General features: G+C 41.4%; 1 protein-coding gene across 1 annotated transcript; it reads left to right on the top strand.

The window, feature by feature from the left end:
• The first annotated feature begins 794 nt into the window (after window positions 1–794).
• Window positions 795–27,542, top strand: LOC146960873 (aspartate--tRNA ligase, mitochondrial-like). The gene is made up of 10 exons (XM_085771980.1): window positions 795–1,313; window positions 2,011–2,110; window positions 2,860–2,926; window positions 3,048–3,149; window positions 6,294–6,389; window positions 6,488–6,611; window positions 12,307–12,353; window positions 12,779–12,885; window positions 13,559–13,628; window positions 27,335–27,542. The coding sequence occupies exons 1-10, from the start codon at window positions 1,136–1,138 to the stop codon at window positions 27,530–27,532; spliced, it is 1,089 nt and encodes a 362-aa protein (XP_085628106.1). The 5' UTR covers window positions 795–1,135; the 3' UTR covers window positions 27,533–27,542.

The following is a 27,542-nucleotide window of genomic DNA, read 5'->3' as shown; positions in this document are numbered from 1 at the left end:
AATACAATAAAAGCAAAAGCTTAACTTCATGGCTCGGGGACTTTCTTGTAAATTATATTCCTTAAATTAATGAGTTTAATCGCATTTTATTAGCTTATGGTGCTTTTATTTTGACGGAAAGACCTGTCTCTCTCGCCCTGGATCGGTTGCTTACCAAAACAGCGAGCCCCAGACTAGAAGTGACAGGCGGTGCCCTGTCCAGCTTTCTGAGCTATGTCTTGTATCTCTTTCATCTTTTGAAACGTCTGTTACGGATTTGATGGTTTTGACGACACCCCCCCTTCCGCATTTAAGAAGAGATGCGCTATGAAGCGATTATGTTGCAGATTGACTCAAGGGGGTAGATCGAACTACACGCAGGCGTAGCTCACAGTCGGCCATATTTGAACGGGCAACTTGCTCTGACTCTGGCTGCAGTTACAGTGCAGTAGATAGGTGATCCAGTCATCTTCACTCAAAAAACGATTCATAACTCTGTGAAAAATAAATCAGTATGTAGCTATTACTTTAAATATTTGCATAATGTCAATAATGTTACTTTTACAAAAAAAAGTACATGATTAAAATGATCCGTGATTTTAAGTATGCTGCATCATAACTGCATAGACGTTCATAAAAAATCAAACCGTTTTGAAATCGGACAAAAACTGAGCAAGTTATGGTCATTATAGCAGAACATGCACCATAGGCTTGATGCTCTGAGGGAGAGAGTTGCCCGTCCCACGATGGCCGCCGTAGGTGTGTCATTGGGCAGCAGCGGTGGGTGAGTCATCTAGTCTTCTTATATATCTATGGATTGACTACTTTGGTCCAAACAACGTGACGACACATCCGGTTACGTATCACCGAGAGTTGAGCATGTGCTGTGCCTGTGTAGTAGACGAGCCCATCCATCTGAGCAGAAATTCACAGTGACGTTTCGGTCAGGAGGACTGGAAATGCGGAAGCAATAACTTCTTGGTCCGGCGTACACGCCCACGCGCTCTCTCTTGTTGAATAATGGTGTCAAAATATTCCGTCCATAGCTGTCTTCGTGTGGAAGCCCTGCGCCAGTAAAGCAGTTCAACTCACTGAGCAGACACCGTGAAGACTGTGGATTCTGTAAGCAACGCTACATCTGCCCTGTTGTAAAAGGATGTCAACAAGAGGGAAGTTTATTCTGTGCTCAGTGCTCAGCGGACTAAAAAGAGCTTACATCTGTCGGCGTTGGAGTTCAGCTTTGACCCCAAGACAAGGGCATCATGCCCTGCAAACTGGTCGGAGGCACCTGACCTGCTCACAACCACTTTACCTGCCGGAGGTTCACGTCACAGGTAGGCTACCTCACTGTGTGGTTGATCTTAGATCTTAGTTTGATTAACAACAACAACAACAAGCAACACATCACTGAGATATTTAAAAGAGTTAGTTCCATGAGAAAATGTGATTTAGCAAATTTTTGTTTTTGAATAAAACATTTTGCATAAATGACAACAAAGTTCAGGTTTTCAATCATACCTTTATGAGTAGACAGATAGCAGCATTGAAACAGTAAGACTCAAGATCACCCCAAAACATTTTTGATATGTCACAATAAAAGATAAAATGTGAAATTGTTTCTGTATTATGTTTACAAAAAGAACAGGACTCATCAACTTCTGCATACGTAGTATGCGATAATAAAGTTAATATGGTAGCCTATATGTTATGTAAAATAGTGACATGTACTTATTTAGTGTTGTTCAAGATACCGATAGATATGGGGTAAGAGCCAGGCCCTTCTCCAGTTTCTGTCCTCAGTTTGAGACGTCCAGTAAAACCTGCCTGTTGTAGACAGAGCTCTTTTCTGTCTTTGGTTAATCAAAGTGCTTAATAGGTTAAATCAGTGTCAAAATTGGCAGTTGATATTAGTTGGGGCAATGACATACATCTGGGTTCTTCATGTGTCATGTTCTTCAGTAAAATGGGTAACATGATGGTATTCTGGCTTTCTGCCATTTAAACCTAACCTAATGTTGTTTTTTTAATTAGGTCCCAGCAGTTTGTCATTCAGGAGTCACACCTGTGGTGAACTGAGGTCACATCATGTAGGAGACACAGTCACCCTGTGTGGTTGGGTGCAGTACCTAAGGTATTACTCTGTTACCACTGTTTATTTCATGTGCAGCCATTTTTTTATTATATTTAAAACCATGTAAGATATGGTCTCTTAAAAGAATAGTTCACCAAAAAATGAAATTCTTGACTCACCCTGATGCTGAGGAATACTCCGGAGTAGTTTTTTATTCCTCAAAGTGCATCTGGAGACCCGGGAGGGGGGTTCGTAGTCCAACGAAATCCTTATATGAGAGTCAATAGCACCTGACACAAAAAGGTCCATAAAACTACACAAAAACCTTGTTATCTTCCTCCATGCTCATCCGCTGCAATCCAAGTGTCCTGAAGAGATATAGTCCAGAGTTTACTCGAAACAATGTAATTTAGAACATTTTTACAGCCTAAACAGTCCTGTATTGAATGTATCTCACGTTGAGAGTCTGCCCCAGGGAAATTCAATATAGGACTGTCAGCATGAGGGTGAGTCAATAATTACTGAATTTCATTTTTTGGTGAACTATTCCTTTGGTGCAGAGATTTTACAGGTAAAACAAAGATCTTGATCTGTAGATTCTAGATTCTTACATGCTCTCAGTAAAGTTGACCATATTTGCCATTATTTTAGCATGTTTGTATTATAACATATCTCAATTAATTTGTTAAATAACTCCAAAATATGATATGGAAATATGAAATAAAAAATGATGATATTACATGAAAAGTCAGGATTGCCAGAGATATATTGCAAAGTGTTATTTTAACAATGTGTTTTGTCTCCAATAGACAAGACATGTTTGTCATCTTGCGAGATTTCAGTGGCTTGACACAAATTGTAATTCCTCAAGAACAAGTAAGGATACAAACAGCTTAATAGCACACATCACATTCTGTGTATTTTACATGTAATAAATATAAGATAAACAACAAAATAATATGTAACACAAAATTGTACTACTTTTATCCTGTTACAGTCTGCAAGTTGTTTGAAAGCAGCACTGTGTGACCTCACAGTCGAGTCTGTCATCAAGGTTACAGGAACTGTCAGACAGCGACCAGCAGGACAGGATAACAAGGTGTGTATGTGTTTGCATGTGATATTAGACAATGACTGGTAGGTGCTCTATTCATACGAGGTCATTTGACATTTGCTGAATTATAAAGTCTGTCTGAAAAGAAGGAGGGATGTGGTAGATGTTCATTTGCCACTTGCATGGTTAGGGGGTTTCAACTTTTGGCCTTCCGGAGACCAAATAGAGGGTATGCGTCAGGGTACTCGGAAGTCGCTTCGGTTACTAGGGTTGGGCACCGAAAAACGGTTCCAAATAGGAACCGGTTCCTAACGTCCGGTTACGGAATCGTTAAGAAGCCGTTTGAATTTCGATCTTTTTTTTCGGTTCCTAAATGTCTGCACTAGTTTGTTTGTTTTACTCCGCTTGCACTAGTTTGAAGTAATTTCACCCGCCCCGCACCACCGCATCTATTTTCACAGCCATCCCCGCTGCTATTAAACGTCAGACGGCGGCTTTTTACTTTGAAAGGGCAGACAGAGGCGCTGTGTTGCCGGTAGCTTGTCAGTGTGGAGCTCGTGAGGAGTGGGAGAGTCACAGTGCAGCGCGAGTGCAGCAGCCGTGGCGGCCACCGCCTCTCACTCTCCCCGGTCTGCTCTCAGTGAAACCTGCTGATGCGCCCAGCCGCCGTCTCACCCGGTTCCCTCACACCTCCGCCGGCTTTCCCGTCAACATCAGCGCCCCCCTGATAACACACTCTGGACTTCATCATCAGTGTTTTTAATGACCCGCCCCACCGCGCCCCGCACTGCAAATAAAGTAAACATTTCTTGACCCGCACCGCGCGTCACTAGTGTACAGGCCTCCTCAGCCTGAGAAGGCATACATGATTATCTTCTTAAACAAAAACTGTTTTTGATTTGTCATCATGACTGCTCCAGTGTTTGTTTTATTTTGTTGCATATACAGTCACCTGTTCTGCAGCTCTTTGTGTGTTAGACTGCTTGCCAAGTTTCAGTTTTATAGTTACAGTTAGGGACCCTCCCTTTTAATTGAATACCATAGACCACTTCGGCGTCGACGTCACAGTGACGTACTGGTGGCAGAAAAATACCGGAAGTAAGCAACAAATACACGTCCTGACCATAGGTCCTGACTTACAGCTCAACTTTAAAAAGCAGCACAGCTGCTTGGCTGCAGCACGACCCTAAGCTGTGATGATGAGCCACATTAGAGGGTGAATTGTATTTAATTTTCGTAATCGCGGTGCAGAACAGTGAGTTTGGAGCTGACGAAAGGAGAGAAAAAAGAGAGTCGTGCCGCGGCGATACCGGTGAAATGCTGATTAGAGAGGAGCGATCAGCGGTGACCGCCGCGCTGACGGACCCGGTGGAAAATGGGGTGATACAACGACTGCTGAGGAGGAACTATAAAGAACTCAGCTGTGATTTAAACTAGGACCTAAACCGAGTCGAGTAGAGCCGAGCTGTAACTGTGTAGTGGAGAAGCGGCAACACACGCGCGTCCCCTCAGATGCGGCTGCATCTCCAGGTCACTGGTGTGTGAGTGTGAGAGAAAGAAAAGCTCTGACTTGCTTGGGCAGACGTTGTTTGGTGTCACCCGCTGATTTGCACATGTAGGCTACAATATCTAGACCCCGAATATAAGACGACCCGTCCTTTCCAACTTTTTTCGACGGAAAAAATACTCTTTATCAGTCAGTGTATAAAATATATGTAGATATTGCGTGCATCGTTTAGGGATTTTTATTAAACATTTACTGTTTCATTCAGTGTAAACGTTAACACGTGTACACGTTCACCCTCTTATTCATTTATTTTGACATTCATTCATTTTTACACACATCGGGTCATGAGCGGTGTCCCTAGCAACGGTCTGTGATATATAGCCTAACAACGGTCTGACTAATACAGAAATAACAGACATGGATCCGTTAAATAAACTGTAATATACAGCCATACAAGTAGGCTACAGTTTGCTGTCATACCGTAGTTGATGGACTTGTTGATGATCGCCCACGCAGCGTTTTGTGTCCCTAGGCAGTAGCCTACGTCGGTCCGTAACACACAACACACTCCGTTGCTAATCGTTAACTTAGCCTACTCAGGTATGACAACCTGTTTTCTGTTGACAAAACATTAAAGTAATCAGAGAAGGCCTCTGTATGATCCATCTTCCTCTGATTTGATCGCTCTTGATGCCGGCTTTCCACTGTTGACACCAGATCAGCTGTCACGTTCTGCCACCAGTGAAGCCCCGCCCACAACATACGTCATCAATGTTTATAAACATAGAAATGGTCTATAGTTGGCAAAATCTATTTTTGGAGGCCTTTTGGAGGTCTTACAAGCTGTGTAAGATGTATGTTTGAAGTCCAAGCATGCATGCAAAAATGGCCTGTGTGAAGAGTTTGTCAAATAAAAAAATATCCTGTGAAATAAGTTGTGACCTGTTGACCTGCACCTCAAAGAATCGGAATCGAGAATCGTTTAGAACAGGAAATAGAAATAGAGAATCGGAATCGGAATCGCTAAAATCTAAACGATGCCCAACCCTATCGGTTACACCCACTGAGTGGCAAAAAGGCAGCAGAGTGGCAGAGCCGCCAAGATTTAAAATCGAAAGATTATCTCCAAGCCCATTAAAGTCTGATATGTCTAACTTTGTCAGCATGTATTACACCATGCATTACCTAACAGAACTGCAAAAAATCTTGAGGATACTGACCATTCACTTACATTCAAGAACCTGTTTCCAATGATGGAAAGTAAATTCACCCGAGCGGTAATGTTTTTTGATTGATCAGCTGTATTCACCGTTTCGGGTGCCACAGTTATGATGGTTAGGCAGACGAATTAGTCCTCTAGTTTGACATGTCAGAGGTTTTCAGTATAGAAGCAACTCAGAATTGTCTCGGTTGGGAGTCAGACCGGCGATCAGTGCTTCAGGCATATGCCAACATGGGAAGAGCTAAACACTTGACCACCAAGCATCCCAAGAGTCACACTTCTTAACAATATTAAAATATATGGAGGAGAGGACATTTCAACAGCAACTTAAATCATTTCAGTAATTTAACCATCGGTTTCATCTAATTAAAATTGTACTCAACCACAATGTTGGGTAAAGCAAATATGATTTAGATATTACACCTTTTTTCTCCTGATTCTACTGTATACATTCCAACAGGGGATGCCAACAGGAGAAATAGAAGTCTTTGCTGAGGATGTGGACGTTTTCAATGTGTCCCGCAAATTACCCTTTGAGATTAAAGACTTTGTCAAAGTAGGTGGTTAATATTAATTGGTTATGCACCATTTCACAAATCCTCTGAGCAGGTTCTCTGAGTTATTTTGTATATAATCAGTTGTGTTTTATTACAGAAATCAGAGTCTTTGCGGATGCAGTATCGCTACCTGGACCTGAGGTCCTCACACATGCAGAAGAACCTCAGATTGAGATCTAAAATGGTGATGAAGATGAGAGAATACCTCAGTAATGTACACGGTATGGAGAGAAAGAGTACATTTCTCTGCTTGCCTTTTCTTTGTAATGCTAATGACTAGAGTTTGAGACCATTGCTATGGAAATAATGCCACTGTTGAGTCACCTGCCTTCTGTAACCTGCTTGTTTGCACAGTCTGACCCCCGCACTTGTGGACCCACAAATTCAGACCCTTGGTTTTTTGCCACAGCGCCACCGGTTTTGTATGCTAATGGATACAGATATGTATACGAAATATGGACAATATGGATGGCAGTAGGAACGTGAGTATCGAACGTGAATCACATTGTTCGTTTAATGTCATAAAGGTTTTTGTCGAAAATGTATCTGTATCTGAGAGTGTAACAACCGTTTGACCATAATAATAACAGCAATTTTTATGTCTTGCTGTTGAATGATGATGTTTATTGTGCAGCTGAGAAACTCAATTTCCTTCGGGATAAATAAAGTATCTACAGTGGGTACTAGTTTCATTTGGACGTTTCCCTCACGGAAAGCGTGATTCACGCGTTGCGTGAAATTGTAGGTCACATTGTAGCCACTAGGTGGAAGCATCGTACTGAGATGCAGCTCAAAAGATTTTGGGATAATTCCACATTTGACCACAACGTAGCTGCAATGGAGAGTGGCGCTGTTCATAGGCCATAGGCTACTTCATTTGCAGCTGTGGTCGAGAGAGCTAGAGAGTGAACGCCGGTCAATCAGATCAGTGTTGTTTTTTATTGTATCACAGTGGTTACAGCAGGCGCGGCGCCAGGATTTCAATTTTGGACGGGTCACAGTAATTTTGGATGGGCCACTACTTAGGAAAAAATAACACTAACATACATACCTAGAGTTGGAAATTATTCCTGAATGAAGCACACATCTGCTGAGACCTATGGCTGAGACGAGCTTTGACAGCGCGGTGCGCCGCTCTCTCTCCCGTTAAAAGTTAATCTAGCTCACCCAGCAGACCTCTCTCTCTCCTCGTCTCTCTCGCTCTCGCTCTCACTGTCTCTCTCCTGTTACTTATAGGCTATGTGTTTAACCAAATACACGAAAAGCCAAATCAAATCAGAAATGCGTAGCCCACTTCTTTTTAACTCACTTATTTTCATAAAGTAATAAAATATCTCGACATTTTGCCATCGTTAACATTGAGACAAAAGGCTGCAGGAATGGAAGAAGAATTGTTTGTTTGTTAACAGTGACTTTGTTGATGCTACTTTAATCGTAGAATGGAGCGACAACGGGCTGATTTCAGCCAAGAGCAGCAGGTTGTTTTAATGGAAAGTAGGCAGCGATAGCCTACAAAAAAGCTGATCACAGCCTGAAGCAACAGTGTTGCTTCAAATATAACAAGAGGAGGCTGCTTTTAATTTCTGACAGCTGAACATTGCGCTTTTAAATATGAAGCTTATCCAAACAGAAAACTAGAGCAACAACAACTGTCATATTTTTAAATTTGTGTTTTATATTGTTTTTGCTCTGTGTGTCGCGGTGATAACTTAACCGTGAAAAGTAGGCTACAACACACACAACATAACGTTACAGCCGCAGTGTTGTGAGTGAGTCATGTCGGGACCAGAGCGATTGCTGGGCGGGACAACCAGGCTTCATGAACCCGCTCCACAGACCCCGGTGCCCGGCCGCCGCCGCTGCTCCGGCGGGGAAGGCGAAGCTCAGTGCCAGGATCCCCGCCGGAGCAGCGGCGGCGGCCAGGCTCACACACCCGGGGAAGGCGATCCTGGCAGTGAGGGTGTGTGAGCCCGGCCGCCGCCGCCGCTGGGGGCGGCCAGGCGGGGAAGGCAATCAGTGAGCTTTGCCTTCCCCGCCGGAGCAGTGGCGGCGGCGGCCGGGCTCACACACCCGGGGAAGGCCATCCTGGCAGTTAAGAGGAGAAACTTTCTGCTTCTAAGTTGTTGTTAAGTTTAGGAGCAGCGGAGCGGCTCGCGGCTGCAGCTCTGTTCACTTCACACACTGAGAATGGAGTTGTTTTCTTCCGGTAGACGTAAATACGGAAACACGTGTACCCCCTGTCCAATCAGAACGCTTCCCGACCCCCAGACGTTAAGCAGAATTAAATAAAGGCTATTTAATGTGTTTTCCATGTAAACCCCAATTCGGAATTATTATTTCCATGTAAACTCAAAGGAGAATATTTTAATTCCGAACTATTTAATTCAGAATAATTAATTCTGATTCCGAATTAAAAAACATCATGTAAACGTGGTAACTGATTGTAATAGAATGCGAGTGTGTTTTATTGAAAGCGAGACTGGGTGTGTGTATGAAAATCGCTACAGTGAACTGGTGCTCTGGTTTTTAGGTGCTCTATCTCATAGTTTCAAAGAAAACGGATTGATTGATTTTTACTTACGAAATGAAACGAAAACAATATTATATTACTATATTGTTGCAACTTTAGAAAATATAATCCAGGGGAAAAAGGGCTTACAAGCATGGACCAAAACGGCTCAGTAATACGCACAAAAATCCAAAAGAAACGAAAATGAACACAAAAAAAAACTAAACATCATGAAGTGGTCTCAATCTGTGTTTTACACATGCCTCTGTGCGTCTGGCACATGTGTCTTGGAGTTCTGAATGGAGGCTGTATGTTCAGCTCCCCTTACATGTGAAATTTATTACATGAAACACAACGAAATTTCTTCACTTAGACTATGAACTGAAAAGTGTGAGGAGAGCTACTGTAGGAACCGGTTTTTCTGTTCAAAGAAAACAGCTGTGTGAAGTAGCCTACTGTGGGGGGCAGGACTTTTGTCTGACAATGTGAAGTATCCACAAACACACCCATTGGTCAGAGATAAAGAGGATGCTAATGTGTCGCTAATGTGTTACATTGTGTCCAGCTGTCGTCACAGCAATTATTACAAGCACACCTATTGGTCATTGCTAATATGTCTATTAAGCACATTACTCTCAATAGAGCCGAGAAGGTGGAACATAGTAAAATATTTTTCATTCTAGTTTTAGAGGTTGCATTTAAAAAATATATAAAAAATAAAGTTATTACTTTACATCACGTTCATAAGATGTGTAGTGCGTATTACTGAGCCGTTTTGGTCCATGTTTGTAAGCCTTTTTCCCCCTGGATTATATTTTCTAAAGTTACAACAATATATTAATATAATATTGTTTTCGTTTTATTTTGTTAAGTAAAAATCAATCAATCCATTTTCTTTGAAACTACGAGATTGCAGAGCACCTAAAAACCAGAGCACCAGTTCATAGCGATTTTCACAACACTGTCACTCCGGATCAGCGGTACCACGATGCTGGTTATCAACTCGGTAACTCAACCCTGATTTATCTTATTGTGAATCTGTGAACGCGCACGTATGAAGGGAGGATTCAAGGACAGATTCAGCAGACAAATCACAAACAGAGCACCGACGCGTCAGAGAGAAGCGAGGTGACCGCAGCGCAAGGCACACCTCATTTCTCCGGTGAGGAAGATGAGAAAAAAAAAAGCCCGTGGTCCGACCTGACCCATTTATTGAATGTTTACGTTTATTTAGAAGAAGTTTAACTGGTGCTGATTAAACTTGTAAATGAATGCTGCTCTGAATCGATTAGACCTATTTTAAACAGTGGCCAAACAACAGAACCATTTTATTATATCAGACTATATATTTTCCATTTTTGCTGAGCATAAGGTTTGTTCTAAATTAAATAAAAACCTGTCCCATACAGACGCGTGTCTCTCTCGGGTCCGCTCGGCACACACACACACACACACTGTCAAAACATGGATGAATGAAACCTATCAACTTTGTATCGGCCACGTCTTGTAGCCTATTTCTATCGAGGAAAAGTTATTTCAGGATATATGTTTTATCGCCCAGCCCGAAAGTGACACTGGCTCTTGCCCGTTTATTCACGAGAAATCATCCAGCTACACTTTGAATCAAACAAGGTGGGGAATGAGAAATCTGTGGCACTACTGTACAGTAGTTGGCTCATTTTAAAAACACAGACGGGTGTGTTTGGAGCTCACGAGACTGAGAACCGAAAAAAGAGAGTGAAACGTATACTGTAGCTGCCATCGTCACATTTTTCTCATTGAAAAACTATACTGTATTATTATTATATTGCATTCCCCGTATGTGTTCACTGCTCCGTGCTGCTGTCTTATGGAAGCGTCCTGCTGCTCACAGATGCCACCTGGCGGTTGTTTGGGCACATTGCAGCTTCTGGTGAAAACACAATTTACTCCTCCACAAAAAATCCGCGTGACTCTCCCGTGACTCACGCGTGAATCTCGCGTGAAATCGTCCAAATGAAACTAGTACCCACTCTATCTATCTATCTATCTATCTATCTATCTATCTATCTATCTATCTAATACGATAGTCTTATATGCACGTCAAATACAGTAACGTATATAATATTGATATTTTGGAAGCTCGCTTGGCCGGCACATTTTGTTTTAAATTAATGAAACCGAGATACTTTTAATACTGTGTGCTTAAATTAAACAGAAATAAAATTATAGGCTGTGTGTGGGCCAACGTGTTCATAAATGTCATACTTTTGCGGAAACGTTGGCCCACACTCTCAGATACATTTTCAACAAAAACATTTATGACATTAAACGAACAATGTGATTCACGTTCAGTAGGCTACTCACGTTCCTACTGCCATCCATATTGTCCACATTTCATATCTGTCATATCTGTAGAACATTTAAAAGCATTTTATTTCATTATAGGCTATTTAAAAAAAAGTTTAAAAGTGTTCCAAGCTTCACAAACAATTAGATCTTGGCGTTTTTTTGCCCTGTCAAAAAACCATAGTGCGGTTGCAATTTTACAGTCAACTGTACCACTGAGTGGCATTAAGGGGTCTGAACGTGCGGGTCCACAAGTGTGGGGGTCTGACTGTGCAGGTCTCCGGGTCTGCAGCCATATGCTATTGCATCTACCCCTGCAGTGTCAGAGCAGCCAAGTAAACACTCAGCCAGTGGAGTTCATCCTAAATGTTGTGTCAACATGACATTCTGGTTATGGCTATTTATTTACTTACTATATATTATTTATATATTTTTAAATTTGACTGGCATTACAAGGCTTGTTTTAAGGGTGTTTTGTTTTCACACATACTGGTGCAGACCAAGGGTGAAAATGCCACATTGTTTCATTTTTCACCTAGTATGATTCACACATATTTGTTTTCAGTTGGGTCAAAACAGCGCACTACTGGCATTGTTATGTTTCCAAGACAACTGACCAGAAAAAGAACACATGGTACATCATGTAAAAATGAAAATCTAAGAAGTTTTTTAAGGCAGAGCGGATCAAGGTCCGGCTGTATTTACATTACAAAAAGACTGCACCAGAGTTTTGGTGCGCACCTCAGTGCTTGTGTTCTCACTGACCCCAATGCACAGCACGTGGGCCCAAAGTTCAACTGGCTGGACACTTGAATTTTACCTAAAGGACAACTCCAGGCAGAATCAACATGGGGCAAGAGTTTCCTAATATTTTAGGTCTAAAAAAAATTTATCTGAAGATTTTCTTTTTAATATCTCCTGTTATGCAGTAGTTCTGTCTGTCCTTGCATCGCCACAGCAGTGTATGTTGGGAGTGGACGGATCTTAGGCTGTTTGCATCCCACAAAACCGCAGACAACATCAGATGGCTGTTCAAAGTCTTGCGCAAGAGTCTAATTTAATTTTATTCTAATTTGCAGATTTTGTGGAAGTGGAAACTCCAACTTTATTCAAAAGAACACCAGGGGTAAGAAGGTCAATTTAACTTTGTGGAAACACTCAAAGAATTGAACACAATTTAAGACCTCCAGCATCAGTTACAGATTGTCCTTCTGGACAAACATAGATCAAATCTAGACTGGCCCCATTTTGTCAGATGATGACCTTAGTTACTGCAGCACACCAGTTTTGTTTTCAACTCAGATTTTCAACTCTTTTTGTAAAATGCGATGTCGCTTATCTCAGAGGTTCCCATTTGGGAACAAAACAACACAACACATTTTGATTCATGGGACCAGTTGCATAAAACAGTTAAGATTTCCTTGAGGTATGGGTTGCAATTTTCCTGACCAAAGGAAACCTTTTAAGCGATTCTGTAGAACAACCTCAGGTACCTCCCTCAGCTGAGGGGAAATTAAACCCAAACCCTAAGGCCCATTGTTTTGATTACAGGGAGCCAAAGAGTTTGTGGTTCCTTCCAGAGAGCCAGGCCGGTTCTTTTCCTTACCCCAGAGTCCACAGCAGTTTAAACAGCTTCTCATGGTGGCCGGTATTGACAGGTAGGTACACACAAGGTACACACAAGGTACACACAACTAAAGCTCATTAATCGCTCTGCTTGTTGCGGCTGCACATAAGCAAACTAAGGGGCCGTGTCCATCGGACACGCTTTCAGCGCTCTGGGCGTCTAGTTTCCATTCGGATCCTATGGAGTTCGGCGCTCACAGCGCTCAGCACCCTTGGCGGAAAAAACGCTCTGGGGGCTTCCCAGCGCTCAGAGCACTCAGAATTGAAATATGTTCAACTTTTGGCAAGCAATATCCAGACAGTTATCGTGTTGAATAAAAATTGTGTTTTTTAAATTCAGAGTTATACAAATACATATGCCCAAAACCTATAAGCAAAATATCTTGATAGGACATCGGATCAACTTTGCTTGACACTCACACCTTAACCTGTGTTTTTGTTCAAGATTTTGAGAATGAATGGGATTTTGTCACACCCCTATTGCCTATTTTCATCCATTCTCCAGGTAAAGTGCAGTGCAGTTAGACTAAAAAATAAAAAAACACATTCACTGCCAACAGCTAAATTCCATCTTATACTGAAAAAAGAAGAAAGAATGTTTAGTCTTACTTGCTTTTGATTATCTTATTGTATTTGTAACAGAGTCTTTTTGATGTTTTGATTCACATAGTGTCACTTTGTCTTTCCCCTTTGTCATTGTGGCAGATACTTCCAGATGGCTCGGTGCTACAGAGATGAAGGCTCCAAGCCAGACCGACAGCCTGAATTCACTCAGGTGAGAGGGGCAGAGGGGACAGGAAAAATTACATGTACTTCTTTATTAGGGTCCGGGCAGCTAAGCTGCCGGGACTACGGTGTACATTTTAGGACATCCTCAGGTGTCAGGCTTCAGCCTCAGACTTTAGATGAAAAGGCATGAGGTCTGAGGAAAACCACTGTCAGGTGTCCACTAAACAGCCTCAGAAAAAAGTCGTCAGACCAAAAAGCGTCAGAAAAAAAGGCGTCAGACCAAAAGGTGTCAGAAAAAAGGCGTCAGACCAAAAGGCGTCAGGAAAAAGGCATCAGAAAAAAGACGTCAGACCAAAAGGCGTCACAAAAAAGGCGTCAGAACAAAAGACGTCAGAAAAAAGGCGTCAGAAAAAAGACGTCAGAAAAAAAGGCGTCAGAAAAAAGGTGTCAGAAAAAAGACGTCAGAAAAAAAGGCGTCAGAAAAAAGGTGTCAGAAAAAAGACGTCAGAAAAAAGGTGTCAGAAAAAAATATGTCAGACCAAAAGGTGTTCTTCAAACTTTGATTCAGTTGGGGCTTTTTTTTTTGGAGGGGGGGGCAGACTAGTAAATTATTTATTCATTGCTGTATTTAATGACGTCATCGAAACACGACACCGGTAACGAGCTGTCGTGCAGAAAAGAGACTGCACCCGAAAGGAACACGCGTCACAAAAAAGGCGTCAGAACAAAAGACGTCAGAAAAAAGGCGTCAGAAAAAAGACGTCAGAAAAAAAGGCGTCAGAAAAAAGATGTCAGAAAAAAGGTGTCAGAAAAAAGACGTCAGAAAAAAAGGCGTCAGAAAAAAGGCATCAGACCAAAAGGCGTCAGAAAAAAGGCATCAGACCAAAAGGTGTCAGAAAAAAGACGTCAGAAAGAAGGCGTCAGAAAAAAGGTGTCAGAAAAAGACATCAGAAAAAAGGTGTCAGAAAAAAGACGTCAGAAAAAAGGCATCAGACCAAAAGGTGTCAGAAAAAAGGTGTCGGAAAAAAAGACATCAGATTAAAAACTGACTATTTTTATTTCTACAAACCTTGATTTAACAGTCTGCAGACCATACTTTTTTTTTTGCTGCTGTAAAATTAAAAACATCATGTTTTTAAATGTGACATGATAATTAGCACATACTAATTTCTTGTTATGTGTTATGTAATTGCTCATCAAAGCTTTCTGCATAAATGTATTTATCCACATACAATCATTGAAACTGAAATTGTTGAATATTTAAATAGGCTATAACTTTATTTATAGGTTAAAATGGTGTAAATTCACGTCACATAACAAAACATGATGTTTTTCATCCTAGAGCAGTAGAAACAACAACAATAGCAATAAAAGTAAACCGTCAACACTCATGTCATGACGACATATCCGCGCTGTTCTGGCAGAAGCGCTGCACAAAGGAAAATCGCGCGCGAGCTGGAGCCCTCCCATTCACACCAGACGCGCATTTCTCCATGCCGGTCAACCAGCGCCTCTGCCTGTGTGTAGGCTGTGTGGGTCTGTGGCTGCGTGTGTAGTGTATGTGTGGGTCGACTGTGGCTGTGTGTGTAGGCTGTGTGTGTGTGTATGTGTTGCCTAGGTATGTGCGTGTGTTCATCTTTCTCATGCACTGTTTAGGTATATAAACACAAATAGATCACAAACGCAAACACACGGCTAAATCGCAGTATTTTATTTTGAAAATTGCTTTAATCTTGAAAATTAACCGAATTCTCTTGTCTTTCTTTGGGTAACTTCCTGCCCAGATTGATGCGATCGTTCGCGACTCACACACAAAATAGACCAAAACGATCGCTGCAGGGTGCGAGCCGGCTGCGCAGGTGCGCGCCGCGGTGCATCTGGTGTGAACAACACAATCGGTTAACAAGGGCGGCGGTAGGAAACAGACTCCGTTCCGCATCTATTCGTGGCACTTCCGCGTCCGGTGTGAACCTGGCGTTACATATCGGAGACGCGTGTTCCTTTCGGGTGCAGTCTCTTTTCTGCACGACAGCTCGTTACCGGTGTCGTGTTTCGATGACGTCATTAAATACAGCAATGAATAAATAATTTACTAGTCTGCCCCCCCCTCCAAAAAAAAAAGCCCCAACTGAATCAAAGTTTGAAGAACACCTTTTGGTCTGACATATTTTTTTCTGACACCTTTTTTCTGACGTCTTTTTTCTGACACCTTTTTTCTGACGCCTTTTTTCTGATGACTTTTGGTCTGACACCTTTTTTCTGACGTCTTTTTTCTGACACCTTTTTTCTGATGCCTTTTTTCTGACACCTTTTTTCTGACGTCTTTTGTTCTGACGTCTTTTGTTCTGAGGTCTTTTTTCTGACGCCTTTTTTTTGACACCTTTTTTCTGACGTCTTTTTTCTGACACCTTTTTTCTGACGCCTTTTTTCTGATGCCTTTTGGTCTGACGCCTTTTTTTCTGACACCTTTTTTCTGACGCCTTTTTTCTGATGCCTTTTGGTCTGATGCCTTTTTTCTGACACCTTTTTTCTGACGCCTTTTTTCTGACACCTTTTGGTCTGACGTCTTTTTTCTGACGCCTTTTGGTATGACGACTTTTTTCTGATGCCTTTTGGTCTGGCGACTTTTTTCTGAGGCTGTTTAGTGGACACCTGACAGAAGTTTTCCTAAGACCTTATGCCTTTTCATCTAAAGTCTGAGGCTGAAGCCTGACACCTGAGGATGTCCTAAAATGTACACCGTACGGGACACTATTGTATTCCTAGGAATTCTTCTTCTTCTTCTTCTTTAGGGTCCGGGCAGCTAAGCTGCCGGGAACCTATTGTATTCCTAGGAATTCTTTCTTCTTCTTCTTCTTCTTCTTCTTCTTCTTCTTCTTCTTCTTCTTCTTCTTCTTCTTCTTCTTCTTCTTCTTCGTCTTCTTCGTCCAAGGAAGTCATACTTCCCATGGGCGAAAACTCACCAAACTTCACAGAAACGTCCGACCCCATGCCAGATTCACTCAACTCCAAGGACATGTGCCCCCCCCCCCTCCTAGGGGGGGCACAATAAGCGTTTAAATTTAAAAACTTTAAAAATTCCTACCAAACCAACGGTAGATGCTAAAGTTTTGAAACTTCATCACAATGTAGCCTCAATACTGCTGAAACTTTTGTCCACTTAAACTTATTACAAATTATTAAGTCCATCACTCTGTTTTTTTCAATAACTGTAAAACTTTAAAAATGTATCTCCTCCCACAATTTTTGCTCAATTTACACCAAACTTGCTACAGAGCATCTCCAGACTGCCCTCCACAAAAGTTTCTCGGATTTTTGATTAAGCAAAAATTGAACCTACAGTGCATGAAAACGTTTGACTGTAAATAGTACTGTAAACCAGTGTTAATTTTGACAGCAAAATTTGATTTAGTTTTAGTCATAGTCTTTGGACTAAAATGTAATTTAGTTTTAGTCATAATTTAGTTATTTAAATTGTTTTAGTTTTAGTCTAGTTTTAGTTGACGAAATATCATAAGATTATAGTCGACGAAAACTACAGTAGATTTAGTCGACTTAAGGGTAATATGTAATCTTTCCCTTCAATTTCTGAAAGTCATTACGTTCACCTAGACTAAATGAAACCTCTATGAATGTGTTAAGGAATGTTATGAATGTGTTAGGGAATTCTGCAATTCATACACAGACACAGATTAACTTGTTATTTGCAACAAACATTTATTTACCTGTAATACTGTAAAATCAGCAGTGCCATTTGTGCAAAAATAAACAAACATGTAGAAAAAGTGCATAGGCTATAACGCCATCAGGCCTGCTCTCTCCAAATCAGTGTAACTGAACTATTAAAAAGACAAGAAAAATGGTTCAGCTCACTGTTAAATAGTCAGATTTCACTTCAAATCGCATCAGGATTTAAACCTATTAACAGGAAAGGAAAACATTCAAAAATGCTATCAGTGGCAGGAACTGCAACCATTCCATTATAACATTTTCAACTTCAAAATAACGAGCAAATTAATTAATATATGGAGCTATACCATAGATAACAGAAAAACAAAAATCAGTACCATTATGTGCATACAAGCGTTGTCAGTGTAGACCACAGATTTATTTGGCCCGATTCATTTTAAGGAAAGCACTTCGTGCCAGCATGACCCTTGCTCTGTTGCGCTTGCCTCTGGTGAGGTCACCTGTGACGCTGAAAACCCTCTCTGCGAAAGCTTGAGAAGCTGGAATAGCCAATAAGTCTAACGCGAAAGGTTTTAAACTGTGATAAAAAGTGTCACTTTTTTCCAGCCAGAATCCTGTTGCTGTGGCACAGGTGATTGGGTGTGAAAGCTCCTCCTTATACTTTCTGATCTGCTGCTTAATGCTGCTTGTGGAGGAGGTCCTCTGTTTAGGCTTCATGCGAGACTTTGAAAAAAACCTGAAGACTGGCTGCTTTGATGAGGATGGTGCTGGTTCTATCTCCTCTGGTTCCTTCTCATTCTCCTCTCCATCATCTTCAGGCTGGTCCTCAAGTTCGACATGTTGTGAGTGTGACTGAGTGGACTGGACCACGTACTCCTCAGCCTGTTTCAGCAGTTCCTGAATGTTTTCATCATCAAGTAGGGTTTCACACACAGTAGGGTTGACAAAGCAGGCAGCTGCCACAAGTGGTGAAAACTTTTCATCGGTTGTGTCCAGGATCCAAGCAAAACGCTGGTTGATATTTCTTTTCATTTTCTGTGCAAGAGCAGCAAGGCCTCGGTGGTTTGTGTTCTCTTCAAAGTCAGTAAGGTGGCTGAGCAGATCAGAGATGGCAGGGACCACCAGGGACATGGACATGGTGTCACTCTGAAGGGTCTGAGTATGTTCTGCAAAAGGCAGCAGTAGTTCATGCAATGATTTCAGCTTTTGCCATTCACTAGGGAGCAAGCTGTCCCATCCCATGTCATTGGTGACTTGGCAAACTGAGTCTTTCACTTTGAGGAGTCGTGCAACCATGTTGAATGTGCTCGACCAGCGTGTGGGGCAGTCATTTACAACAATAAGGCCACATTCATCTAGCATCCTTTGTGTCGCAACCGAGGACTTGCGAAAAAGCTTCACAACTGACCTTGCTTTATCAAGGACTCTTTTGACACCTGTCTCCTTCTGTATCATGAGGACCACAAGTTGTAAGGTGTGCACCACACATGGCGTCCGTTGTATGTCCAGGTCATCGTGATGGCATCTAATAAGAAGAATGCACACAAATAAGCATAATTAGATTTTAAAAATGTTCTTTTTAACAGGCATACTCTTAACAATGGAAATTACTACTACATTTTTTACAATGACTCACCGCTGATCATCATCTTCAGTCTCAGAGTCACTTTCAGTCATCATGGTGGGGTTTTCTTGTTCTGAATCCTCAGAGGTGGTTTCTTCTGCCTCTGGTGTGGTGTGTTTAAAAGCTGCCACCATATTACTCCCATTGTCTGTTATTACTGTGATGATCTTCTCATGTGATATGCCCCAGTCTTGCATACATTTGGCCACACATGCTTTGATTGTTTGTGCAGTGTGTGGATGGGCCACTTGTTCCAGGGCCAGCAATATGTGTTGTGGTTTTTGTAGTTCAGTGCAAAAATAGCATGAACTTATAGCCAGGAAGGAAGCAGTCAGTCCTTTTTTTGTCCACAGATCAATTCCAATTGATACCTTCCGCACAGCAGCCAATCTCCTTTTGAATTTTTGTGTTTCAGCGTCATAAAGTTTGTCGATCAGATTACTTATTTTTGTTTTTTTTGGAACAGTCAGTTTCTTATCCATTGTTTCCATCATAAGAATAAAGTCCTCATCTTCAACTGTAGTAACTGGGAGTCCTGTGCATCCAATCCATTTTGCTATAGCCTCCTCCTTTGTCTGTTGCTCTTTTGAGTCAAGTTTGTACTTTGAAGCACTTAGAATGGCTACTGAAATGTTTTGCTGGGACACTTTAAGTCTCTTTGCACTCTGTGGTCCATCTGAGGTCTTCTGTAGCTATGATGAAGAAGAAAAAAAGGAAAAGTTAAAATTGTTCTTGTTACACCAACATTTCTTATGCACCTTTAATCAGTAGGTACCTTTAGCTTTACAGGACAATGGTGGTGTGTTACATTTGTAGCTTATTACACGGCTCTATTAAAGTCAGTCGGTGTGTCTCACGTGCGTTACGTCTGACTCGCTCTCAGTAGAAGCTGCAGCTACTGTTGTTGTTGCTCCAGGTAGCGCTAAACATCAACAAGATAGCAATAGGCTAGCTGCTTGGAAGTCAGCAGTGAAACACAACGCAGCCAGCCTCACACACCCACTAAACACGGTGACACACGGACGATTGTCTCTCACACTCATTTCATATCGGGCCTACGTGTCGTTACGATAGGCTACCGATTTATGTATTTATTTCCTCCTTATCCCCCCCTCTCCCTCCTCCCTGTCTCGGAGAGAGAAAAAAAAAAAAAACAGGGACTCGGGATCAAACAACACGTGCGGCGGGGAGGGGGAGGGGGGGTTGGGGTTGAGGGGTAGCAAAACAGCGGAAAAATCACCGATACAAGTCGTATTTTGATGAAAATCATGTCTCAAATTGAATATTTCACTAGTAAGCCGTGTAATAAACGGGATAACGTCGAGTGAGTTGTATGTTGAGGAAAATGCTTACCTGTGTGTGGATTTCGGGGTGATTCGACTGTAAATGTCGCTTCAAGTTTGTTGTGTTTTTCCCCGTAATCCTCGCGCTGCATTTCTTACACTGCGTCTTGTTATCTTTGACGTCAAATATAAAATTTCCCCATATGTCCTCTCTCCTCTTCCTCCCCGGCGTTGACATGTTGTCTTCTGCAGCGCATTCCCGGGTCAGCCTCAAACACAAACTACGTTTACGTAACTTCCTTACCACGTCGCTCTGATTGGTTCTCTTCCCAACTCCTCCCGCCTCTTCCTAACGAAATGAGTTCCGATTGGATCTCGTCTCTGGCAGACATTTTCGTCTCGTTTTTATTCGTTGACGAATATGTCAATACACCTCGTCATCGTCTTAGTCCTCGTAAATGAATTTTTATTTAGTTATTGTCTCGTTTTAGTCAGAAAAAAAAGGTTGTTGACGATAACTATGACGAAAATTTTTCGTCAACAAAATTAACACTGCTGTAAACATATACCATCAAATTCTTGCTAAATACATTTTCAAACTTCCTGAAAAAAAATGACAATATTTTGGAGTCATGGTTGATGAAGTTTAGCAAATATCAGAATTTTAATTCAAAAACTGAATTTTTGAGAACATTTTGAATTCTGCTCTCATGGAAACAACTGTAGTCAATGTGAGAGTGGAATTTTTAAACATCATATTTTCTCTTATGAAGCAAAACACGTATCATTAAAAACAAATCACCAACATTTCCATGCTGTCAAGATGGAATTTATGTATTATCAGATTTTTGTTTAGATAACTGAATTTCTGACATTTTGACCATTTCATCACAACAGCTGCCCGGGCACTGACTCCCTGAGTCGATAAATGAAGCTACACAGCAGGTCTCACTAACAGCTAATTAGCTCAGCGAGTTAAGAGCTGGTTCTTGGTGTCAGAGATTGTGAGTTCGAGACCCAGCAAGGGTGATGATGATGATGACAGATCAAAATGTCAGATGTCCTCAACATAAAACACAAGACAGTTGTACTGATGGTGGCATCACAGCAAGCCTCTAAATTTAAAAATCCAAATAGCTTGGACTGGACCATGTGCGAAGGCTCCTAACATCTTAGACTCATAGTAGATGTTTGACAAATACATATCAGAATTTTACCTCAAAAACTGATTTTTCTTTTTACTGTGGTTTCAAATCTGCCTTCACGACAGTGAATGGCTTACTCAATTTGTGAAGCCACTGTTGAGCTGCCACTTGTCAATTAGCTCTGTGCGATAGACAATGGTCTTTGGTTCCAGAGGTTGTGGGTTCAATCCTCAACTGATGCAAATTGAACCTTATAAGGTCAACTGTCCTGTCTTCCTATTCTCCTGTTTGTTGCTCAGAATTGCCTAAATTTGCCCAAAAGTAGCCCGGACCCGACCCATCACTGCGCAGCAGCTATAATTTTTTTTATAGTTTGGTCAGTGTTGAAATTATAATATTCCAATCTGGGCTAAGAATTCTACAACCTCTGGCAAAAAATATGGAATCACCACTCCTGGAGGATGTCATTTAAATGTTAATTTTGTAGAAAAAAGTCAAATCGTACTGTACTGCAGATAAAACATTTTTTATTCAAAATGCCAACTTTCTGGCTTTAAGAAACACACACAAAAAAAAGCAAGAAATAAAATTGTCATAGTCACAATTGCTTGTTTAGACCAAATAGAGGACAAACATATGGAATTCTGAGGAAAATATTATGGAATCATGAAAAAAACAAAAAAACAAACCCCACTACACCACTAGTACTTTGTTGCACCACCTCTGGCTTTTATAACAGCTTGCAGTCTTTGAGGCATGGACTTACTGGAACGGGTGACAAACAGTATTATTTATCAATCTGGCTCCAACTTTCTCTGATTGCTGTTGACAAGTCAGCATTGCAGATTGGAGCCTTGTCATGGAACATTTTCTTTAATTTCCTCCATATATTTTGAATTGGATTGAGATCCAGACTATTTGCAGGCCATGGCATTGAAATTATAAAATAAGATTATAGCTGCTGCGCAGCGATGGGTCGGGTCCGGGCTACTTTGGGGCAAATTTAGGCAATTCTGAGGAACAAACAGGAGAATAGGAAGACAAGACAGTTGACCTTATAATGTCCAATTTGCATTAGTTGAGGATTGAACCCAAAACCTCAGGAACCAAAGACCATTGTCTATCGCACTGAGCTAATTGACAAGTGGCAGTTCAACAGTGGCTTCACAAATTGAGTAAGCCATTCACTGTCGTGCAGGCAGATTTGAAACCACAGTAAAAAGAAAAATCAGTTTTTGAGGTAATGATATGTATTTGTTAAACATCTACTGTGACTCTAAGATGTTAGGAGCCTTCGCACATGGTCCAGTCCAAGCTATTTGGATTTTTAAATTTAGAAGCTTGCTGTGATGCCACCATTAGGACAATTGTCTTGTGTTTCATGTTGAGGACAACTGACATTTTGATCTGTCATCATCATCATCACCCTTGCTGGGTCTCGAACCCACAGCCTCTGACACCAAGAACCAGCTCCTAACTCGCTGAGCTAATTGGCTGGTAGTGAGACCTGCTGTGTAGCTTCATTTATCGACTCAGGGGGTCAATGCCCGGGCAGCTGTTGTCAAGGCAGATTTCGAAAATGGTCAAAATGTCAGAAATTCTGTTATCTAAACAAAAATCTGATAATACATGGGATCTGGCATGGGGTTGGACATTTCTGTAAGGTTTGGTGAGTTTTCACCCATGGGAAGTATGATTTCCTTGGAAGTAGAAAGAAGAAGATGACACTGGACCTTTGTCCAAAATTTAATGAGCTTTCGCCCATGGTCCGGTCGAAGCTATTTGTTTTGTTTTTTTAATTTAGAGGCTTGATGTGATGTCACCATGAGGACATCTGGCATTTTGATGTGTCATTATCATCATCACTCTTGCTGGGTCTTGAACCCACACCCCCTCGCACCACAGACCAGCGCTTAACTCAGTGAGCTAATCATCTGGAAGTGAGACATGGTGTGTGTCTTCTCAAATAGACTCAGGGAGTCAGTGTCCGGGCAGCAGTTGTGAACGCAGATTTCAAAAATGGTCAAAAAGTCAGAAATTCTGTTATCTAAACAAAAATCTGTTAATACATAAATTGCATCTAAACAGCAAAACAGCTTGAGGACATCTGACATTTTGATCTGTCATCATCATCATCACCCTTGCTGGGTCTCGAACTCACAATCTCTGACACCAAGAACCAGCTCCTCACTCGCTGAGCTAATTGGCTGGTAGTGAGACCTGCTGTGTAGCTTCATTTATCCACTCAGGTGAGTCAGTGCCCGGGCAGCTGTTGTGATGAAATGGTCAAAATGTCAGAAATTCAGTCATCTAAACAAAAATCTGATAATACATAAATTGCATCTTTGACAGCATGGAAATGTTGGTGATTTGTTTTTAATGAGTGTTTTGCTTCATAAGAGAAAATATGATGTTTAAAAATTCCACACTCACATTGACTGCAGTTGTTCCCATGAGAGCAGAATTCAAAATGTTCTCAAAAATTCAGTTTTTGAATTAAAATTCTGATATTTGCTAAACTTCATCAACCATGACTCCAAAATATTGTCATTTTTTTTTCAGGAAGTTTGGAAATGTATTTAGCAAGAATTTGATGGTATATGTTTACAGTACTATTTACAGTCAAACGTTTTCATGAACTGTAGGCTCAATTTTTGCTTAATCAAAAGTCTGAGAAACAGGTTTTGTGGAGGACAGTCTGGAGATGCTCTGTAGCAAGTTTGGTGTCAATTGAGCAAAAATTGTGGGAGGAGGATTTTAAAAGTTTTACAGTTATTGAAAAAAACAGAGTGATGGACTTAATAATTTGTAATGAGTTTAAGTGGACAAAAGTTTCAGCAGTATTGAGGCTTCATTGTGGTGAAGTTTCAAAACTTTAGCATCTACCGTTGGTTTGGTAGGAATTTTTAAAGTTTTTAAATTTAAACGCTTATTGTCCTTGGAGTTGAGTGAATCTGGCATGGGGTCGTATGTTTCTGTGAAGTTTGGTGAGTTTTTGCCCATGGGAAGTATGACTTCCTTGGAAGAAGAAGAAGAAAGAAGAAGAAGAAGAAGAATTCCTAGGAATACAATAGTGTCCTGGCAGCTGCGCTGCCCGGACCCTAATAAGAGATAAGAGGCCTTTATTGTCACTGCATTAAAATACAATGAAATTGCAACTGCCCATCACAGTGGTGGCATACATACTTAAAATCACACACATCATAAAAGCAGGAAAACAAAAAAGAGAAAACAAACAGACACACAAACAAGCAAACAACAAAAAGCAAAAAACACATGGGTTAGAAGAAGATAAGGAGATGAATACAACATGGCAGGTTACATGGGTCAAAGTGCTTGTACATGTGCTTGTGAGTGGTGGTGTATGGGGGTATGTGGAGCAATGATGGATTTACTGTGTGTGTTTATTGAGAGTCTGGATGGCTTTGGGGAAAAAACTGTGCAAAAGTCTGTTGGTGCGAGCTTTTATGGACCTGTATCGCCTCCCTGAGGGCAGAAGTTCAAAAAGGATGTGGCTGGGGTGGGAGGGGTCTCTGATGATGTTTCTTGCTCTGGAGAGGTAGCGGGCGTCTGCAATGTCCTCGAGTGTGGGAAGGGGACAGCCAATGATTTTTTGTGCTGTTCTTATGATCCTCTCCAGAGCTTTCCTATCAGCTGCCGAACAGCCTGCGTACCACACCGTGATGCAGTATGTGATTATGCTCTCGATGGTAGAGCAGTAGAAGGGCAGCTTGCACTGCAGGTTGTTCTTTTTCAGGACTCACTTTCTTCGAGTCTTTCTGCTGTGCCTTCTTTACGGCAGCCAATGTGAGTCCCCAGAAATTTAAAACTATGGACTATCTCCACACAGTCTCCATTTATGATGACGGGGGGGTGGTCAGCTTTGCATCTCCTGAAGTCCAGGATTAGTTCTTTAGTTTTCTTTGTGTTAAGTGACAGATTGTTCGCCAAGCACCAGGTGGTCAGTTTATGGATCTCGTCCCTGAAGGCAGACTCGTTCCCTTCTGAGATGAGGCCAATCACTGTGGTGTCATCTGCGAATTTTATTCAGGGATGCAAACAGCGCGCCGAAAAGCGAAACTCGCTTTTTTCATGACCAATTAGGTGACTTGTGTGAATCGTTCAGATCCGAAGAGTTTTTGTTTTGAGGGGAGGGGGGGGTCTCAGCTGGGGTCAGTAAAATGTTTTTCTAACAGGCTGACAGTGACAATCACGTGAAACTGAGGCAAACTCATTCATGGTCTCTGATTACACTGATAACAGCCTACCTCCAATGTTGACGCGCGACGTGCGCGCTCGTTACCCAAAGCGGCGCGTATCCGCGTGCAGTCGGTGCGACGGCGACGCCGTTTTTCCTCCCGTGCATGTGGAGCTGTGCGCCGCGGACATGCACGGTTCCCTACGTTGCTGTGTCAGGCAGGTGTCTCCACGGAGCTCTGCCCCGTTTCACAGGTGAAGGAAGCCCTGAGTGGAAAGACGTCGCCTCCGCGATGTAGAATGTGTTCAATTAAAGTGAAACTAACACATTATATAGGCCTATATGTCCATTACACACTGAATGAAACACCATGTCTTTATTTATTCAGTTTATTTTAATAGTAATAATTATGACTAACATTCAGTGAAGACCTAAAATTCTGTATCTCCAAAATTGAAATATTGCAAAGGATTTTTTTTAAGCATTTTTAATATAGAAATGTTGGCCTTCTGAAAACTATGTCCATCTATATGCACTCAATACTTGGTTGGGGTTGAACTACTGGAAATTGACTTTTCCATGATATTGTAATGTAATCATTTGTTAATGGTGAGCACCCCCCCCCCCCCCCACGCCCCCCCCGCCAGACAATTCCTCTCTTTTTTGGTCCTGACCCGTTTGCATCCCTGTTTATTATGGAGTTGGTGGAATGGGAGGGAATACAGTCATGAGTGTAGAGGGAATTTAACAGGGGACTCAGCACACAGCCTTGTGGAGAGCCAGTGCTGAGAGTGAGGGTGGAGGAGAGGTGGGGGCCCAGCCTGACAAACTGGGGGCGGTTGGTGAGAAAGTCCTTGATCCAGGTGCAGAGGTTATATTATGTCTTTCTTGAAGGAATGTTTAATGGTTTTTGCTCTATAGAAAGATGCATTATCATCTTGATTATCATCATTGCCAAACATCCTTTAAAATGATGGAATCAGAAAAGTGTCCACAATTTCTATGTAAACTTAATATTGGTAATACTGCACCAAACAAAAGTTCCAGCATTATCACGTTGCCCAATGCAGATTTGCGATTCATCCCTGAATATCACTTTCATCCAGTCATCCACAGTCCATGATTGCTTTTCTTTAGCCCACTGTAACCTTGTTTTTTTTTGTTTGTTTGTTTAGGTGTTAATGATGGCTTTTGTTTGGCTTTTCTCTATGTAAATCCAATTTTCCTTCCAGTTCAGTCACAGATGTTGACTCCCATTTGTTTCTCATTTGTTTTGTTGTGCCTTTTCTGTTTTCAAGATGTATTGCTTTAAATTTTCTATCCTGACACTTTGAGGTCTTCCTTGGTCTACCAGTTTGCTACCAGTGTGATTCCATAATATTTTCTCAGAATTGAGTGATTCCATATTTTTTTCTTCTGCTTGATCTAAAAAAAAACAATTACTACAACAATTTTCTTTCTCGCTTTTTTTAGTGTTTCTTAAAGCCACAAGGTTGGCATTTTGAATAAGAATTGTTATGTGGCATCTCTGTGATTTGCCCTTTTTCTACAAAATTAAACAACTAAATGAACATCCTCCAAGAGTGGTGATTCCATAAATTTCACCCTTCATCTCATCCAGCACTCTCATTAGCTGCATGTTGATTATGAATGATACAGAAACTGTGGCACACTCATAGTTTATTTTCTTCTGGTCTACATGATAATTTGATTGATTAGATGGTTTGTATTGTTTCATCATCATCTGTGTGTCGATGTGGACAAAACCATCTGGTTTGCAGCCATAATTGGTCTTTTTTTTATGTCTCCTAGGTTGACATTGAGATGTCTTTTGTGGATCAGGCAAATATTAAGTCCCTAGTGGAGGGTTTGTTGCAGTATTCCTGGCCTGCAGAAAAAGATTTGATAAAAGTTCCTTTTCCAACCATGACATATGAAGAGGCCATGAGGGATTATGGTGTGGACAAACCGGATACGAGGTTCAGTATGAAGGTGGGTGATTGTGTTTGAATGTCTTTGA

This window comes from Trachurus japonicus, unplaced genomic scaffold (genome assembly GCF_045865225.1).
Source record: "Trachurus japonicus isolate A0001 unplaced genomic scaffold, Traja_1.0 AP029882.1".
Classification (NCBI taxonomy): domain Eukaryota; kingdom Metazoa; phylum Chordata; class Actinopteri; order Carangiformes; family Carangidae; genus Trachurus; species Trachurus japonicus.
This window is presented reverse-complemented; position numbering and strand designations above follow the sequence as displayed.